The following is a 16818-nucleotide window of genomic DNA, read 5'->3' as shown; positions in this document are numbered from 1 at the left end:
TTTTTAATACGGTTGAGGTGTTGGATTTGGTTGCCAACTAGACTGTGGTGCAGGTTCAGGCTGTTGTATAACAGGAGCTTGCTCTTCTGGTTCAGGGTCTTTAGGTATAATACCAACAAACTGACCTACTCTTTTACCAATATTTTTGACTCCGTTCCAAATTCCTCTTCCTACGGTTTTTATTCCATTCCATATACCTCTTCCAACATTTCGAAAGAAGTTTCCTATCTTACTGAAGAAACCCATTTTACTATATGTAAAAATCTAATGTCCGCCTAGTCTCTTACGTTTCCTGTTGAGTTCCATAGCATTCTTTAACTGGAGCTCATACATTCTGTTTCTCCTCTGGTAGAAAACATATTCTGGGTCAACTCCTGTGTTCGCGTCATCTGCATAAAGTTGTTTATATCCCACCTCAGGTTTGTATAAAACTCTTTCCATCTCATATTTGCATACCATGGTGGCAAACCTAACGCAGCGTCATTTGACATGGCAGTTTGCATTTGTACATCTGTTGGCACTTGACCATAGTTTGCCATTGCAGTTTGTATTCTAACTTCATTTGGAATATTCTCTGGGTTTGGTTGTCCAGGTTGCTGTGCATTCGCTAAGTTCTGTGCGTCCATTTAATATTAGATAAAAATATCTCTTACGAGTACATATACTGAACATTTGCAGGCATTGGTTCATCTTCATATTCTCTGTACTTTTCTGCCACGTCAAATAAATAAATGACACAATGGAAAAAACCTAAAACAAGTAGTCCTATTTCAAACCACATTTACTTACTAATAAAATTTCTTTATTGTGACACTTTCTCCAGTTTATAGGACCTCTCTCATATTCTATCTTGTCATATATAAACTCATAGTCATGTATGTCCTCTAACCATCTCATAACGGTTTCCAAACCACTTTTATCGATGTAAAGTAAAAGCATGGATGGTTATGTAAAACGTCTAAAGTTTCTAAAGAGTCTCTCAAAGTCCAGTCTACTTGGTATTGAAAATCCCATGTGTTATAGAACGGCGGGTCCACTATAAAGAAAACATTTTCCTTGTCTTTATATTTTTCATACAACTCTGTCCAATGACATCTCACAAACTCTATACCCTCAATATATTTTTCTATGTCCTCTTTGAAAACATTTGTATAGTTAAGATATAAAACTTTTGACATAAGTGTTTCAATGTCATGAACTCTTATAGAACCACTATATAATAGTCTAGCAGATATACTATCCCAGTCTATATATTCTGCTTTTTTCAAAACCTCTCTCACAATATTTTTGTTATCTAATGGTATACGTTCCATCTTACCTATAGGTATCTTTTCTTTTAACTCACTCAATATTTTGTTTGTGTCTGGTATATGTTTGAGACGGTCCATATAGTTGTCGAAGTCATTGCATATAATCTTTGAGTCTGGGAATATTATATGGCACAAATGGGATATATAGAAACTTCCACCGAACAAATCTACAAATGTTAGACCATTCGGTAGTTTCTTAAGTTCTCTCAATATAATATCTTTACATCTACTCTTATTTCCAAAGAACGGTAACGGTGGTTTTGTAAAATTCATTTATATATAATAATAAAAATGTTTTTCCCTGAAAAGTGACAGAAAAGTGACAAAACATGTACGAAGAAGTCTTGACAAAACATTTTACGAAGAAGTCTTGACAAAACATTTACGATGAAATCATGAAAATTCAAGAGGTGAGAAAACAGGTGAGAAAACAGGTGAGATCTCACCTCTTCACCTAAAATATATTTTTGTCTGATTTTACGAAGAAGTTTTGACAAAACATTTACGAAGAAGTCTTGACAAAACATTTACGATGAAATCATGAAAATTCATGAGGGTAGAAAAGAGGTTAGAAAACAGGTTAGATCTAACCTTCTACCCTAAACTTTATTTTTGTCTGATTTTACGAAGAAGTCTTGACAAAACATTTACGAAGAAGTCTTGACAAAACATTTACGAAGAAATCTTGACAAATTCAAGAGGGTAGAAAAGAGGTTAGAAAAGAGGTTAGATCTAACCTTCTACCCTAAACATTATTTTTGGTCATTTACACTCATTACGATGAAGTCTTGACAAAACATTTACGTTCATGTTTGACAAAACATTTACGAAGAAGTCTTGACAAAACATGTACGAAGAAGTCTTGACAAAACATTTACGAAGAAGTCTTGACAAAACATTTACGAAGAAGTCTTGACAAAACATTTACGAAGAAGTCTTGACAAAACATTTACGAAGAAGTCTTGACAAAACATTTACGAAGAAGTCTTGACAAAACATTTACGAAGAAGTCTTGACAAAACATTTACGAAGAAGTCTTGACAAAACATTTACGAAGAAGTCTTGACAAAACATTTACGAAGAAGTCTTGACAAAACATGAAAACATATATAATTTGTGAAAAGCGACACATTATATATAATGTTTTCGACCCAGAAGACTAACAATTTTCCGAATAAAAAACTTCATTAATATTAAACATCATCAGGGCTAGAAGGCACGAAGTGCCTGGAAGCCCCACTCCCTTTTTTTTTTTTTTTTTTTTTTTTTTTTTTTTTTACTAAACTCTCGCGATTCAAGAGAAAAAAATTTAAAAAAGAACGTTATAAGATTTTCGAATGAATTTCGGCGAAGAAGGAGAGCTTTTAAGACAGAAAAGAAGGGAGGAGGCTCGTCTTTATGCCGAAGACTTGAGAAAGCAGATGGAAGAAAAAGCAAATAAACCACCTACACCAGATTTTTATTCATCAAATGCGGATTACGGTCAACCAAATTATCCATCGCTTAAAAACAGATATCAAAAATACCAACAAGGTCAATATGACAACGTCAGCTATCAACCAAATCAACAGCAATCTTTAATTCGTAGACAAGGTTACGGAAATCAACAAAGCGGCGCCAATTCTTCACTTTCAAACATAGGAGATTCACCTGTTGATAATGCACCTCTCAGTCCTGCAGGAGGATACGGTTCTCCAGGAAAAGCATTAGCTCCGGTAGGAAGGCATGTATCAGGTGTTTCTCATTCTCCACGCTTAGACCCATTACCAGACTTAGCACCACCTGCTCCTTCAGGTCCTTCACCAGATATCATCAGATTTGCTGATCGCCTTTCCTGGTTAGAGAGTTCTGTTGATCAGCATCAATCAATACTTCGTGCTGCATCAGATTGTGCAACACGTCTTGAAAGAACAGCAATACCTTCTTTAAACGATGGTGTTCAACAATTAAGGCAAGCTTTAGATCGTGTAGCTTCAGTAGATCTTCCTGGACGTATCAGACCATTGGAAGAAGAGAATGCTCGTCTTGAAGAACGTATTTCATCATCAGCAAATGATTATATCACTCAAGCTCAATCACTTCGCGACAGATTAAACGAAACATCAACAGTTTTTACTCAGACTACACAGAAATTCAATGATTTCTCCGATTCAGTCAAATCTACTTTACTAGAATTTAAATCTCAAATCAGCAGAGGCAGAGATGCCCATGACAGCCTTGCTCAACGTATTGCAGGCTGCGAAAGTCGATCCTCTCAAATAGAAGAGAGTCTACGAGCAGTTTCTTCCGCTCTTTCCAACTTTGAAAGAAGTGCAAGTGATTCAATTTCGAATTCCCAGAGCCAAATGAACTCTTCGATATCAGCAGCCGCACTACAGATTGCAGAAGATATTAAACACGAGTCAGATGCAAGAGATCAGGCAACAATGGTAATTCATAATCAAACTGAAGAAGTTAACCAAAGAATAGGCTCAGCAGTATCCAATGTACAAGGAGTAATCAGTGATTTAAGCTCATCCTTCAAGCAATCATTGACTGCTTTGTCTAATTCCGTTCGAGATGCATTAGAAGACACAAGAGCCACTTCCGATCAAAAGTACCAAGAACTATCCGACAGATTAGACAAAATTGTTGCAGATACAGACAGCAATTTCAATAGTGTCCAAAACGAAGCTTTAGATGCATTGGCAGCCATCAACGACCAAGCGACGAAATCGAGAGATGCGTTAGAGGCAGCACTTACTCAAGAGTGCGATATCAGAAGAAAGAACGAAAAGCAGATTGCCGCCAAATATGAGAATTTCATGTCTTTAATTGTAAACGAAATGCAATTACAGACATCCCAAATGGAAGAAATGACCAACCAAGCAACAGCTCAGATCATTCAACAAGCGAATGAACAACTTGTTCCTCTTAGAAACGAAGTTCAAGCAATAAGAGAGAGAACAAGTGGAATTGACGCAATTATTGCTAAAGCAAACCAAACAGAGAATTTGATTTCGCAGTTAAATACTCAACTGATGGAAAATGTCGCTCAACTCGGAAGACAAAGTTCTACAATTGTTTCTTCTCTTCAGAAAATAAGAACTGAATCAGAAGATACAATGCAGCAAATGCAGGAAAGACTGCATGTTGTTGAAGAACAAGAAACTGTTCCACAGTTTGCATCAAGAAAAGAAGTTCAAGACGCATTTGGAAGATTGGGAATGGACTTTGATGGAAGAATGCAGGAAATCGAACAACAAATTGGTGTGATTTTCTCGCAGTTGTCGGATTTGACTATGACAATGCCAGCTCCAAAGCAGCAGAGAGAAGCTGGATCTGAGATTCTTGATAAGCTGGCAAATGAAGCACAAGGCAAATAAGTTTTACTTTTAGTTTTATTTTATCGATGTTTATTTATTTTATTTATTGTTAGGTGTCAATTAAAAATAAGTTTTCCATTTATATATGTTCGCTATTCATTCTATTTCTTAAAGTTTATCATATTTAAGTTTCAACAATGAACTATATTAATGATGAATATATATTCCTTCATATTTCGTTTTAAAACCATTGCAAAGGTTCAAAGTAATGCTCAAAACATAGAATGTTGTTTAAGTGCAAGATAGAAAGAATAAAATTGATACATATCTATTTGATTTTGCTATTTTATATGTTTATTTTTCTATACTCTGTGAAATTTCATGCATATCAATTATATATTATTATTCTGCTTATTTACATTTTCAATAATCAGCATAATGAAGTTAATATTAGAGAAGATTCATTAAACATCCCTTAACATGCTGTAATCCTAGAATTTACATGCTACTACATATGAGATATGATTTCCTTATTCATATTTTTAATCAATTTCATGATAATGGCATCCTTGTTATGAAAATTTTTTACGCATCAAAATTGGGGAAAAATTTTGAGAAAAATTGAGAGCAACAATTCCGCCAAAATGGATTTTGCCGAATTTTCCAGATAGTTTAAATCTTTACTGGATTTAAAATTTAAATACATTGGAAATGGCCAAATTTGACCTTGATGATTTTGCCTCATTGAAAATTTTGGCTTAATTCGAGGATAAAAATATTCCCTTCATTGAAATAAATAAAAAACAACGATTTTAATCAAATCAAACCAGTGGCTCACTTAAAAAATTCATGCAGGCTTTCGGTGGTGTCAACTCTGATCCAGACTCATGGGATGCCCAGAGCACAGTTCTTGCTTATGGCTCTGGCTCATGCGTTCTTGTTCAGAGTTTAACAAATTACTTAACAATTAAGTACATTCCATTACATAATGGCGTTATTACATGTGTGAAGTTCACAACAGACGGCAACATTGTTGTTGGTACATCAGACGGCAATATTATGTTGTTTGATCCAACAACTGGCGAGAAGTTTGATGAAAAGAAGTTCAAATCATCAATTCATCGTCTCGCTGTTTCACAGAATTATGTCTTTATCAGCACAGCACTCGATGGCACATACTTATTGAAGCTCCAAGATAACAAGTTCGTTGAAACTAAATATGAAACTCCAAATATTCACTCAGTTGGTATCGCAATTCTCGAAGTTTACGACTCATTCATCCTTGCCGTTGCCCACCCAGACGGTCCAATCCATCTCCTCGTCCCAGATACAAAGTCTGAAGTCATTTTGCAAGGAAATGCATGGTGCCAGTCCCTGAAGTTCGCAATCAACGCACAAGACCAGATTCTCTTCGCATCAGGTTGCCAGGACCGTGCCATTCGTGTCTGGAAGATTCTTCCTTACGATGCATCACAACTTACAAACCTCGGCATCTCCATTGACACACAATCAATCCTCCACTTCCAAAACCAAGACCTCAACGTCTCATTACAAAGTGTCCTCAGTGGCCATACAGATTGGGTTAATGGCGTCGATTTATACAAGGGCGAAACACTCTGCTCTGTATCATTCGATGGCCAAGTCCTTCTTTGGACAGCCAATTCCGAGGACTACGATGTCTCTTTACGTCTCGGTTCCACAGCAGTTACAGATGATCAGTCTGGTATGATCGCCTGCCGCCTTATTGGCCCGCGCGATATCATTTCCAACTCAAGAAACGGAACTTTCTCCCATTGGGTCGACGGAAAGCCCGTTCGCTGCTTCTCAGGTCATTTTGAGAGCGTATCGTCGGTTGCTTGGTCGAATGAAGGATTCTTCCTTTCTACAGGTCTCGACAAAGTTGCTCGTGTTTGGGGCGAAATTGATGGTGCCTTTGTTGAGCTTGCTCGCCCATTAATCCATGGCCATACAATTCACGACTGCGCCCAAATTGATGTTGATAAATTCGGTTTCTGCTCTGATGAAAAGCAAATCAGAGTTCTTCAGCCTACATCAAACTTCGCAAAACTCGTTGGCGAACCTCTTTCTAAGATGGAATTACCATTCGCTTCAATGGTCCAGCCATTAAACCTTTCGAACAAAATCTTACAGACATACCAATCCGTTGCTATCGATTTCGCACCTCTCAACGGCGCTGACTTCGAATTCGACGGAATTCCACCTGGAACTTCCATGTGGCTCACCCGTTGGCCAGAAGTCCAGCAGTACTGGAAGCACTTCAGGGAGCTTACCAGAATTGCCGTCGGCAAAGCATGGATCGCGTCCGGCGACGACAGAGGTGGCGTTGTTGTCAGAACACGCGGCGACGAGACACAAAGAAGATTCAATTCCGGTACACCTGCAGGCGATGTCACTGTTGGAAAGGAGAAGATCACAGGCCTTGCTGCAGCTCCTGATGACACCGCTGTCGTTGCATCAACAATCAACGGCGTAATCAGAGTTTTCGATGCAGAATCAGGAAATGTTTTGACAAGAGTTGAACTCGGAATTCCAGCCTACGCAGTTGGATGGGACGAGTCCTCTGGATACTTCATTGTTGGACATGAGAACGGCATCTCAGTATACGAGAGAGATGGAAAACTCGCTGCTACAGAGAATTGTGGAGCTGTTACAGCACTCGATGTTTTACCTGGTTTCAATTTCGTTCTTGGTTTCAAGGATGGAAAAATCAGAAAGAGTTCTTACAACTCTTCTACAAAGAAGATCGAAATCGGAGAGGAGTTGCAGTGCCACTCAGAGAGAGTTAACATGATTCGCGTCAATAAGGATCAGACAAAGGTTATTTCTGGATCTGAAGACCATACAATTCTCCTCCAACCATATTCTAACTAAATAAATTATTTATAATTTTTTTAATTCACCAGTTTTTCACCCCTAAATTCCAGGTATAATGGCTAGGTATGGATATTATGCAATTATCAATGATATAGATCAAAAATGAATAAGATTTAATCATTTTCCCTTCAAATTATTTAAGAGTGGGGAAAAACAAAGGTATATTTTGTTTTTGTTCAATTTACATATAAAGCATGTATATGCACATTATGCTAAAAAAGATATATCATTGTAAGTTAGGATAAATATATTTTCATGAGGCATCAAAAGAAAGAAGAAATAAAAATTGGATTTTTTAAGATTGATTTTTATAATCACATTTGAGAGTCATATTATGAGTATTTCATATAACGATTCGTAAAGATCACAACTTGATTCAAAAATTGAAGATTTTTATATCTTTGTAATGTTACGACTTTTTTTAAAAAATCTTCAATTTTTGAATATGTTAAGTAAATTATCATGAATAAGTTGCAGCATTTATTAGGATTGTTAACAAAATCATGTTTTAAAAAAGATGTTTTTATGTAAAGTTACGACATTTCATTTTTTATGAGTCAAGGTCTATCCCTTGACTATGAAAACATTGCTGCTCATATGAGCGATTATATTCAAAAAGAAAGTTTCTTCACAACATTTGAAATAGAAGATATCCAAAATATACTGAAACATTCAAATTTGACTACAAATGATTTTGTTACTCTTCTCAAACAAGCGTCAGCGATAATTACAGCAAATGATATATATATATAAGTGCTTTAGAAATGCTAATGTCGCGAAATCCGACACAAAGGGCATTAAACCAATGATGATGTTTCGAATAATTGATGTTTTAAAGAAGATAGAAAATGAAACACGTGATCCACCATTAAAAAACCAAAAACAACAAAATAAGTTGAATACCAATCAAATACAGAAAAATGACAAAAAATTACAATCATCTCAATCAAATATTAATAAGACTAGCGAAAAACCAGACTCTAACAAAGACACAAATAGTTCTACACAGAAAAATCAAAAACAACAAAATGATTTAAGTGTCAATCAAAAACAGACAAGTGAAGAAGAACTGGAATCTATACTCAAACGAGCTCTTGGTGATTTTGATATATTTAGCGGCAAACGTAATATTGGTTATCCATTACATAAATCATCATTCAAAGGTATGCTTGAGGCTGTTCAATTTTTTATCTCCGATGGATGTGATATAGAAGAAAAAGATAATAATGGATATACTCCACTCATTATAGCATCTCATGAAGGCCATCTTGAAGTAGTTAAATGTCTAATCACCGCTGGAGCTAATAAAGAAGGAAAGGATGATGAAGGAAAACCCCACTCATTTTTGCTACTTTTGAAGGTCATCTTGAAGTTGTTAAATATCTAATCTCCATTGGAGTTGATAAAGAAGCGAAGGATAATGAAGGTTGTAATGCACTTATTTGGGCATCAGCTAAAGGCTATCTTGATATCGTGAAATTTTTGATTTCTGTTGGAGCTGATAAAGAAGCAAAGAATAATATTGGATGGACTCCTCTGATTGGTGCATCATTTAAAGGTCATCTAGATGTCATGAAATATCTTATCTCCATTGGAGCTAATAAAGAAGCAAAAGATGCTATCTTTGGATTTACTCCATTATTATGCGCATTAACTCATCGTGAATTTGAAGCTGTTAAATATCTTATCTCTATTGGAGCTGACACTGAAGCAAAAGACTATAAATTGCAGGCTACTCCACTCATTTTTGCATCAGGAGCAGGATTCCTTGAAGTTGTTAAACAACTTATCTCCGCTGGAGCTAATAAAAAAGCAAGGAACAAAGATGGATCCAATCCACTTTTTTCTGCAATAAAATGCGATCACCTTGATATTATTAAATATCTCATATCTGCTGGGGCTGACAAAGAAGCAAAAATCAATGGTGGAATCACTCCATTAATTATGGCTTCACAAAATGGTCAACTTGGAGCTGTTAAATACCTTGTTTCTGTTGGAGCTAATAAAGAAGCAAAAGAAGACAAATTTGGAGTTACTCCCCTCATTGTCGCAACATATAATTGCCATCTAGATGTTGTTAAATATCTAATCTCTGCTGGAGCTGATAAAGAAGCAAGGGCATCACTAGAAGGCCATTTTGAAATTGTTAAATATCTTATCTCTGTAGGAGCTGATATAGAAGCGAAAGATAATCAAGAAGGCACGCCACTCATTAATGCATCATCTCAAGGTCACCTAGAAATTGTTAAATATCTGATCTCTTCAGGAGCAAACAAAGATGCAAAAGCATTATTTGGAATTACTGCACTAAATGTAGCAAAAGGAGATGTAAAAGATTATCTGCTGTCAATTGAAGCAAAATAAAATCATATTTTTCATTGTCAAGGATTAAAAATATAATAAGAATAAAAATTAAAACATTTTTTTCCCAATAGAATTTTTAAGGGTGCTTTTACGCCCCTATGCCACGGCCATCAAATCAGTAAAAAAATTTGAATTAAAGTCATATGGGCGTAAGTGCACCCTTAAGAAGATTGTGTAAATAAAACCAGAAACAATAAAGAAATAAAGAAATACAATCTTATTAATCAAACCTATTCAAACAAACTATAATATGTGACTTTATTGAAGAAACAGAGAGATTTCATTATGATACGCTACTTTATTCAGTAGCATACAAAGGATATTAACCGAGATACTCCATTCATTATATGATAAAAATTAATGTAACCAAGCCTGAGATTGAGAGAGGCATTCAAACACATGGTCAACCTTATGCCATAAAGATCTATAAATATCCGAGAAATCAAGAACTATTGCTGTATAAACAGATTTATCATTTTTATTAGAAGATTAACTTTTTCGATTTTGAGGAATGTAAGGATATTTTTATTTGAAAAGGTATCGTCACAAACAATTTTAGCATTTATGAATGACAATTGTTATATTTGCAATTAAAAATGGTTATATTTCGATATTGTAGTAATGACAACGCATAATTATTTATATTAATATATTAGGTTATGGTATTTTCAAAAAATAATAGTTTTTGAAAGATAAAAATTGATCTGATTGAGCATATTTTGAGTCATTTTTGATAAATTGAAATGTATTATATAATAAAATTATACATTACCATTCTTGATTGAATTCTTTTATTTATTGTTTCGAAAAAATAATATATATGGAAAAGTTATGTAATCATTCATAAATAATTAAAAACCATATGAAAATGAATTTTGCACTCTGAAAAAAATATTCTCCATGAAATTAAAAAATTTTCATGATATCGTCTAAAATATGCATCATAGCCTTGCATTTCGTATTACCTGTTGGGTTTGCATAATTTTCAATTTGTTTTAACAGCAAATGCTCTTCAGCAAATTGACCCATCATTTATGAAATATATTTTTCTGGATTTTTTGAGATAATAAAAAATGAATTTAGTGATTTATCATAAATAAAACAATATTAGTTATACCATTCGATTAGAACAGTTTTGTAGAAATCCTTCACAAAAAATCAAAATAACGTACATTGATTTTGAATTTTTTCAAATGTCAAAAACGTGCTTTTGACATGATCCCCAGATAAATATCTAATTGCAAACAATATTTCTTTGCGATTATCAAAACTATACATAAAATTATCGAGGTTAAAACTTATTCAATTTAGTGAATACTCACAAAATTGCGTTCGAGCTATAGATAAGAAAATCGTATTAGTTATTTAATAAGAATCTATCGTAGTGGATACGGGCCAGTTCCCATAAAACCTTAGAAACAAATTATCGGAGTACTCAATTTCGATTTTTTGATAACTTTACGCAAGTTTTGAAAATTTGAATAAGAAATAATTCATTATTGATCTTGATGTCCGATAGTAGTGATTATTACTCATATGGATCTACTGATGATGAATCTGGCTATTCCTCATCTTCATATTCCATTCGTGGAAAATATGGAAAGAGATTCACAAAAGAAGAAGATAATTTATTAAAGGAATTAGCAAAAGATAAGAGAAATAAAACATGGAAGGATATTGCAGAGTATTTACCTGGAAGAACTGCAAGACAATGCCGAGATAGATACAATCAATATTTATTCAAAGATGTGGTTAAAAAACCATGGACCGATGAAGAAGATATGATAATTGTTGAGAAATATAAACTTTATGGTCCACATTGGGTCAAGATTTCTCATTTCCTACCTGGAAGGTCTGGAAATAATATCAAAAATAGATGGCATAACGCTTTAACAAAATTCCATGGTATTCAACATAAGAATCCAAGGCAAGAAAGGAGATCAAAGAAAGAAAAATGGACAGAGGAAAATGCTCAACCGGAAGAGTGTGAAGTTATTCAAAGTGTTGTCAACAATAACTGTCAGAAGGCATACGAGAGCCTAGCTGATATATTTCAGCAATTTGATGAGAGCATATTTAATGATTTTGGAGAATTCCATATATTTTGAATTAATCTATCATTTATGTTGCAGTAATTGCTTTATACCATGAAATTTTTACTATATTTGTTGATTAGAATAAATATTTTTTGTTTTTAAATAAATTGGTGTTTTAAATAATAAGTTATTCGAAGAAAAGGAGGATTAATCATGCTGTCATTTTTGCTCATTATTTAATGAAGCCTTAAAGAAATATCATACTTTAATTCCAATCTATCTGGCAATAAATACTATTTTCCATATCCATGTGCCAACATAATCGAATGCAAGCCATATTCTGTAACTCTAAAACCAGGAAAATACTTACTGGAAGTTTGGGGAGCTTCAGGTTCTGATGGTGTTGGAAATCAAGGACACTTCGGAGCAGCTGCTAGTTTTTCATGGATAACTGGAGGTGGATACTCAAGAGGTCAATTGAATTTAAAAAGAGAAATTGAATTATTTATTTATATCGGCAGCATGCCAAATCATGGCGGACCACATGGTGGATACAATGGTGGTGGGCCAGATATGCTGGTGGATAAACTTTATTATGTGTAGTAAGCTAGTGATAATGAGAAGTGTTTGAATAAAACATAAAAATTTGATTTGGAATAAATTCTCAAATACTTTAATAAATATTACAAGGATCTTGTTGGCAGAACATATTAGCTAAATACAGGACTCAGTGCAATTGCCCTAAAAATGATCTATAATAGATCATCAAAAAGGTAGTAAAACTAGGGTTCCCAATTCCGATTTGCTTCTAATTTTGGCTATAGGGTCATTAGAGGATTCTAAAACAAATGGCTGATATTTTTTTTTGAATCTGTCTGCTGTGTTTTGAGATCTTGAAAACCGCATTCAATTTTAAGATTGATTATCGAAAAATTTCAAAAAAATGTCGATTTTAAAAATAATTAGCGGAGTAGAAGAGTTTATGCGAATTTGAAATAGAGGATTGGTTTCGGTTTTGTCAATAGAGTATACTTATATTAGTAAACCTCCTCTGGAATGCGAAATTAGCTAAATTAAGTCCGGGTGGGGAAAGATCATATACTAAAAGTTTTAAAAAAAGTTTACGTGTTAGGTTAAGAGTTTTACTACCTTTATCATCAAACAAAAAATAAGAGCTTGATATAGAAAAGAAAGGGAAACTGTCAAATTAGCTTATGCATAGTTGATACCAAATCTCTGTTAATGAAGTAAATTGAGCAGGATCTTTATTTGATGAAATTTCAAGAATTTGACAAGTAAATTTTGTCAAGATCGAATAAATTTTTCTGGAAAGCTCTGATAAATTTTCGGGTTTTGATTTTAGACATAAGTATGGCATTGAATGGAGGTCTAAAATATTATAATATTGAGTATTTTTTTAGTCTGGCTCTGTCACATTTTTTTGAGGAAACGGTTTTGGTCTCCCTTTTGAAATGGGTGTTGACCTTGATCACAGAGTTCCCCGTAAACAGAGGCAAGAGCCAAAGACAGCTGATGCCCAAATGAAGATGCTCCACAACCTTTATGCATTCCTCGCTCGTCGTACAGGCAACGACTTCAATGCTAAGATTGCTCACCGTCTTTGCATTTCCCGCACAAACAGGCGCCCATACTCTCTTAGCCGCCTTGCTACAGCTCTTAACGGCAAGGAAGCTGAGACAATCGCCGTTCTTGTTGCTAAGATCACCAACGATGAACGCCTCCTTGAAGTTCCAAAGATGAAGGTTTGCGCTCTTAAGTTCACAGAAACAGCTCGCGCCCGCATCCTTGCTGCTGGTGGTGAATGCATCACATTCGATCAGCTTGCTCAGCTCCGCCCAACAGGTGACAAGTGCCTCCTTCTTGAAGGTGATCGCACACGCCGCCTTGTTAACAAGCACTTCGGCGCTGCCCCAGGTGATGACAACTCCAAGACACGTCCAAAGGTTGCTTCTCACGGCCGTAAGTTCGAAATGGCTCGTGGCCGCAGGAAATCGAGGTGGTACCACGCTTAAGATAAAAATTTAAATATCATATAAATTTACTGTCCTCTCGTTTTTACTACAAAATTTCTAAAATCTGAGAAATCAAAATTCGAAAAAAATTGTTACAGCATTTAACAATACCGACTACTCCTTCTATAAATGAAAATCTCTTTAATTAACATGTTTAACTTCAAAATCTTATGATATTTAAATATCTTAGCCTTTTCCTCTTACACATATCCATACTTCTCTTTCTATATGTTTTCATGATGATTTTTGACATTTTGCATATAAAATACCTTAATAATTTTGATATTTGTTGAACAAGAGATATTAGTAAATAATGCCATTTCAAATAGCTATATCTTAAACAGAAATTTAGCAGTAGATTGATTTATTTGCGTATACTAACAAATTTTGAGGGTTTTTTATTGGTATCAAATATATTTTCATGTTCCTTTAGAATTAATAACCCAAAATGGATATCAGTCAACAAGGTGGCATTAAAAATCTAGGATTAAAATTAAATCTGATTTTTATAAAATTTTCAACAAAATTAAGGAGAATAAGACTAATCTAATGGTTTATGAGTTTTCAAAGACAAGTATGATGAATATAACTTATATTCTGAAGAAAAATCCAAAAAATAAGGTATATTTCTTCTTTGTATAAGTGTAAATCCAATTTAAGGTTTGCACACATTGAACTAGTAAGATACTCACTTAAATAATTGTTGAAAATTGCGAGATCATTGATTCAATAACATATTCTACATAATGTATTGAATTTTATGAATTACCTACCTATTAATACAAATAATCTACTAGCTGATAAACATTCAATTGACTAACTTTTGATCTACAGTAATTTTGGTTCCGCAATTTAAATATTCTTCGACGAGAGTGTAGTGATCGGTAATAAATTTGTATAGACCTGCTTTTGATCTTAATGCTTCACGTTGCAGCTTTATTTCATTTCCATGTTTTCGTTCCTCATTTAATATGAGTAAAATAAGAGATTTTAGCATATTTGCATTCGGTCGCTTATCTAATACACCAGGAATGAATAACCTTTCAATAAGTTTGTATCCAGGCGATGTTTTGTAATCAAAATCTCCGAGATATATTTCTCGTCGTTTGATTTCACCTTCGCGGGTTTTCCTAACTCTGTAATGAGCTAATATATGCTTTATTTTTTTTGATGGGCTAGTTCCAGCTACATCACAATACAATTCCAGAAGTTTTGCCGTGGATTTGCCTACTTTCTTCTTGGAGCTGTTTGGATTATTGACAAAATCTCTTAAGAGCTTAATTTGTATATCATATTCATTGAACATTTCTAAATAAACGATGGACCTGAATTTTTGTGCCTTTTTTGCCACAGTTTTTTTGTAAACTGCCAAAAGTGTATTTTATATCACACCTTGTTGTAAATATACTCCAAAAACGTAAATTGGGCTTTACAGTGCATGGTTGCATATTCGGCTTATCCAAAATTGTAATAGAATTATAATTCGATTTTATTAAAAATAAAAACAAAGCAAATCGAGTTCGGTAAGAAATATCAAGTAGCATTACTATATGATATTAATTTTACCTTACCAGAATTGCAATAATCCTAGTTTTGAATCTGGCATAGATATCTAAAATCATGTTTTTACGATATTCAAACGTAACAAGTAAACCATGGAATCACCCACGGTAGATTAGTGTTTTCACAATAATTTGAATAGAATTATCTCATTCAATGTAAAGATTATTTTATTTTGGAGTTAAAGAAAATTAATAGGAACATAAAACTCGAACTTTAATATCAATTGAATTATCTCAAAAATTGAATTGTTTCAAATCAATTGAAATCTTTCAAAAGAGATCAAAATTTGATATCAACTTCTTATTTTATTTCTCTTTTTTATATGATAATAGCGCATCTTTCTGATATTAACCCATAAACTATTGAAAAGATCACAAAAAATGAAAACATAAGGATTTTTAAAATAATATATTATATAAGATAGAATCATGTTTTGTTCTGCCAAAAGCTCTCAATATTTGAGAGATCATTTTTATTTTTAATCCTAAATGCTTTTCTTTTTTTCATTCTTAATTCATCGAATCTTTTCAGAATCACATATTCAGTTTCGACCTGAAGAATCATTCAAATCTTCGAATGAATGGCCTGTTGGCTTTTTTGATCTTCAATATACATATAACGGGCAAGAAATTCCTTTCTCCAAGAATAATAATGGTACTGAAGTAAAGTTAATTGTCGATGGACAAAATTTTTATCCATCAAAAATGAACACAGGGACCTATAAAGATTTAATTGTTATTCCAGATCTCGATAAGTTAACAGAGAATGACATTTTTGTCAATTTTATTGTTCGTAATACCGGAACAGAACCAAGAACATTCAGTCTTGGTGCATTTACACATATAAATTTCCTTAATACAGTTAATTCCGCAAAGAAATTCATAAATAACGGAAGAAGTTTCTACTTTTATACATCACAATCTCCAACCTGGAGAAAACTCTCATTTGATCATAATTCTCAATTGAACGAGAGATATACAGTAACAAGAGACTATACACCACCATCGTACAGTTGGTATGGACATATTCAGCTAGGAGATGATAAATATTTCATGAAATTCAATAGTGACAGTGATATGACAGATTTTTCCAACCCTGATGGAGCTCAAACTTCTTATTCATGGAAGGACATTACATTACAACCAGAACAACAAGTTATTCTTGGAACTCACATTACTTTTCTTATGAAATCCGAATTCCAAATTATCCCAGAATCCAATTTATACGCTGTTAAAACAGGAACAGCTGCCGAATGCATGACATATCTTAAAGGACTGACACCAGGAATAAGATACAAACCAATGTCAAAATT

The 16818-nt window shown here is 33.9% G+C and overlaps 8 protein-coding genes across 8 annotated transcripts; 6 read left to right on the top strand and 2 right to left on the bottom strand.

Moving 5' to 3' along the window:
• Positions 1 to 3: 3 nt before the first annotated feature.
• Positions 4 to 246, bottom strand: TVAGG3_0994580 (serine threonine-protein phosphatase family; the record flags this gene model as incomplete). Its single annotated transcript, XM_001277026.1, has 1 exon — positions 4 to 246. One exon carries the CDS (start codon positions 244 to 246, stop codon positions 4 to 6), a length of 243 nt encoding a protein of 80 aa, XP_001277027.1.
• A 2381-nt stretch (positions 247 to 2627) lies between these two features.
• Positions 2628 to 4909, top strand: TVAGG3_0994570 (apolipoprotein family; the record flags this gene model as incomplete). Its single annotated transcript, XM_001277024.1, has 1 exon — positions 2648 to 4675. The coding sequence occupies one exon, from the start codon at positions 2648 to 2650 to the stop codon at positions 4673 to 4675; it is 2028 nt and encodes a 675-aa protein (XP_001277025.1).
• Positions 4910 to 5464: 555 nt separating this feature from the next.
• Positions 5465 to 7529, top strand: TVAGG3_0994560 (elongator complex protein family; the record flags this gene model as incomplete). Its single annotated transcript, XM_001277023.1, has 1 exon — positions 5465 to 7507. The coding sequence occupies one exon, from the start codon at positions 5465 to 5467 to the stop codon at positions 7505 to 7507; it is 2043 nt and encodes a 680-aa protein (XP_001277024.1).
• A 717-nt stretch (positions 7530 to 8246) lies between these two features.
• Positions 8247 to 8897, top strand: TVAGG3_0994550 (spectrin binding; the record flags this gene model as incomplete). Its single annotated transcript, XM_001277022.1, has 1 exon — positions 8247 to 8897. One exon carries the CDS (start codon positions 8247 to 8249, stop codon positions 8895 to 8897), a length of 651 nt encoding a protein of 216 aa, XP_001277023.1.
• A 185-nt stretch (positions 8898 to 9082) lies between these two features.
• TVAGG3_0994540 (ankyrin repeat protein family) lies at positions 9083 to 9874 on the top strand (the record flags this gene model as incomplete). The annotated part of the gene is made up of 1 exon (XM_001277021.1): positions 9083 to 9874. The coding sequence occupies one exon, from the start codon at positions 9083 to 9085 to the stop codon at positions 9872 to 9874; it is 792 nt and encodes a 263-aa protein (XP_001277022.1).
• A 1508-nt stretch (positions 9875 to 11382) lies between these two features.
• TVAGG3_0994530 (RNA polymerase II transcription regulator recruiting protein) lies at positions 11383 to 11982 on the top strand (the record flags this gene model as incomplete). The annotated part of the gene is made up of 1 exon (XM_001277020.1): positions 11383 to 11982. One exon carries the CDS (start codon positions 11383 to 11385, stop codon positions 11980 to 11982), a length of 600 nt encoding a protein of 199 aa, XP_001277021.1.
• A 1060-nt stretch (positions 11983 to 13042) lies between these two features.
• Positions 13043 to 14268, top strand: TVAGG3_0994520 (ribosomal protein family; the record flags this gene model as incomplete). Its single annotated transcript, XM_001277019.2, has 1 exon — positions 13383 to 13943. One exon carries the CDS (start codon positions 13383 to 13385, stop codon positions 13941 to 13943), a length of 561 nt encoding a protein of 186 aa, XP_001277020.1.
• Positions 14269 to 14450: 182 nt separating this feature from the next.
• On the bottom strand, positions 14451 to 15287 carry TVAGG3_0994510 (uncharacterized protein; the record flags this gene model as incomplete). The annotated part of the gene is made up of 1 exon (XM_001277018.1): positions 14752 to 15249. The coding sequence occupies one exon, from the start codon at positions 15247 to 15249 to the stop codon at positions 14752 to 14754; it is 498 nt and encodes a 165-aa protein (XP_001277019.1).
• Between the last annotated feature and the right edge of the window lie 1531 nt (positions 15288 to 16818).

Source organism: Trichomonas vaginalis, chromosome I (genome assembly GCF_026262505.1).
Source record: "Trichomonas vaginalis G3 chromosome I, whole genome shotgun sequence".
Lineage (NCBI taxonomy): Eukaryota > Parabasalia > Trichomonadida > Trichomonadidae > Trichomonas > Trichomonas vaginalis.
Note: the sequence above shows the minus strand (reverse complement) of the source record. Positions and strands in the feature narration are given on the sequence as shown.